At 37.2% G+C, this 2,576-nt stretch overlaps 1 protein-coding gene across 1 annotated transcript; it reads left to right on the top strand.

The window, feature by feature from the left end:
* Positions 1-57: 57 nt before the first annotated feature.
* On the top strand, positions 58-2,573 carry LOC21383979 (kinesin-like protein KIN-14F; the record flags this gene model as incomplete). Its single annotated transcript, XM_024175117.1, has 9 exons — positions 58-153; positions 251-427; positions 524-630; positions 754-932; positions 1,022-1,183; positions 1,304-1,557; positions 1,655-1,818; positions 1,956-2,147; positions 2,433-2,573. Coding segments are annotated over 9 exons (1,472 nt in total), but the record flags the coding sequence as incomplete, so codon positions are not given.
* Between the last annotated feature and the right edge of the window lie 3 nt (positions 2,574-2,576).

Raw genomic sequence — 2,576 nt, 5'->3', positions numbered from 1 at the left:
GCCGAGTTATTCTAAAGAGGGGAATTGTCCATCTCATGCTAGTTCTTTCGTTGATAGGTAAGCACTTGCATAGTCTTGCTTATGCTGCTTCAGGTTACCAAAGAGTTCTTGAAGAAAATCGCAAGTTATACAACCAAGTACAGGACCTAAGAGGTAAATCATAGAGTTTTTTTTCTTAAATTTCAGTTTCTTATATACACTGATATAAGCTTTCCATGAAGATTAATAACTTTTAACTGTGTTTTACCAGGAAATATTAGAGTTTACTGCCGAGTGAGGCCCTTCTTGGCTGAACAACCTAATCGTTTGAGTACTGTTGAACACATAGATGAAGGAAATATTACAATTATCACTCCTGCAAAATATTGCAAAGAGGGACACAAATCTTTCACTTTCAACAAATTATTTGGTCCTTCTGCAACCCAAGGTAAGGTTTGCAACTTAGAAAGTGGTGATTCAGGATTTATTCAGTATTTTCATATTTGTGACATCTATTCAATATTGTTTCTTTTTTGCCCCATAGACGAGGTATTTGCAGACACCCGGCCTCTGATTCGGTCAGTTCTCGATGGTTACAATGTATGTATATTTGCTTACGGCCAAACAGGATCAGGGAAAACCTTTACTATGGTAAGAAAGAGATATGCACGTTTAGTTGCTCTCTCAATACCTTGTCCACTCCAATATGTATTGCAAAGTAGACTTTGGCCTATTTACTTAAACCTTTGTGGATTCATCTTGTTGCGAATTTAGACTGGACCAAGAGAGCTCACAGAGGAAAGCCAAGGTGTCAACTACAGGGCTTTGCATGACCTATTTCTTCTCTCAGAACAGAGGAAAGATACTTTTTTCTATGAAATTTCTGTTCAGATGCTTGAAATCTACAATGAGCAAGTCCGTGATCTCCTTGCAATCGATGGTGCTAACAGAAGATATCCTTTACATGCCAAATTATTTTGCTGTATCTTTATGTACAATTTAACACCTCGCATATTTCTCTGTGTCCTTAACTCCAAAATACGTTAGAAATCCGTAATAGTTCTCAAAATGGAATCAATGTACCTGAGGCGAATATTATATCTGTCTCATCAACATCTGATGTCTTGTATTTGATGAATCTTGGGCAAAAGAATCGTGCAGTTGGTGCCACGGCCATGAATGATCGGAGTAGCCGTTCCCATAGGTATCAACTAAAAAATCAGACTAGAACTTCTGTGGCATTTTACGTTATGATCACACTAAAAATTAGCGTTCTATTTAATGCTTTATTTAGTATTAACATCTTTAAGTTACTTATTTGCAGTTGCTTGACCGTTCACGTTCAAGGAAAGGACCTAACATCTGGAACCATACTTCGTGGTTGCATGCATCTGGTTGACCTGGCTGGAAGTGAAAGGGTTGACAAATCAGAGGCGACTGGAGACAGATTAAAGGAGGCCCAACACATCAATAAATCTCTCTCTGCCTTAGGGGATGTGATTGCTTCTCTTGCTCAAAAGAATTCACATGTTCCTTACAGAAATAGTAAACTTACACAACTGCTCCAAGATTCACTTGGTAAGAATGTACATTCTTGAGCTGACAAGTCTTTCAAACCGTATTTTCTAATCTGATCTCCTATGAGATTTATGTTATTGATTCTTCAATCTTTCAGGAGGACAAGCAAAGACCCTCATGTTTGTTCACATTAGCCCAGAGGTTGAAGCTACTGGAGAAACAATTAGCACACTGAAGTTTGCTGAACGGGTTTCAACCGTTGAGCTTGGTGCTGCTCGAGCTAACAAAGATAACGCAGATGCGAAAGAACTTAAAGACCAGGTCTTTTGCGTTTTCTTTTTCTTTTTTTTTTTTTTGCTCTGAAGACCAGGTTTTTAGCTTGATTTCACCTTTTTATCTTCAACAATGCTTTCTGTTCGTGTGTTTAAAATTTCATTTTTGTACTTTTATTTTCATAGATTGCCAGTCTTAAGGCAGCTTTGGTGAGGAAGGAGGGAGAAAGAGAGCATCTTCATCATTCTCGGTCTTCCAGCCCAGAGAGATTTAAAATGAAATCCGCCGGGTCTTCCCCTTCACACCCTCGTTGGAGAAGTCTGAAAGATTTATCAGGAGGGCGGAGGCAACCAATGGATGATGTTGGTAACATCGAGGTATGAACCAAATGCCATAACTGGCGTACCAAGTTAGAACAACAATTTAATTCACACTAGATTTTCAACTTGCCCAATTACAATTTTTTTTGTTTTGTTTTTTTTTTTTTTTTTTTTTTTTTATTTTGACAAATTTAATTTTTTTTTTTTTTTTTTTTTTTTTTTTTTTTTTTTTGATATTTGGACAAACCAATGTTTCAAATAGTTTTCTGTTGGTTGGTTAAATTTACCAACACAGAAACTAATATACAAGTTTGACTTCAAGTATATGTCTAATATTTGTAGGCTCAGAACTCTGCATTAAAACTAAAAAGAAGTTTGGATCCACAAGACATGTTAATGCATTCATCTTCGTGGCCATCTGCTGAGAGCACTCCCGGCCCAAATGGAAAGGAAGATGACAAGGAATCAGTTTCCAGTGATTGGGTT

This window comes from Morus notabilis, unplaced genomic scaffold, assembly GCF_000414095.1.
Source record: "Morus notabilis unplaced genomic scaffold, ASM41409v2 Scaffold5736, whole genome shotgun sequence".
Classification (NCBI taxonomy): Eukaryota; Viridiplantae; Streptophyta; class Magnoliopsida; order Rosales; family Moraceae; genus Morus; species Morus notabilis.
This window is presented reverse-complemented; position numbering and strand designations above follow the sequence as displayed.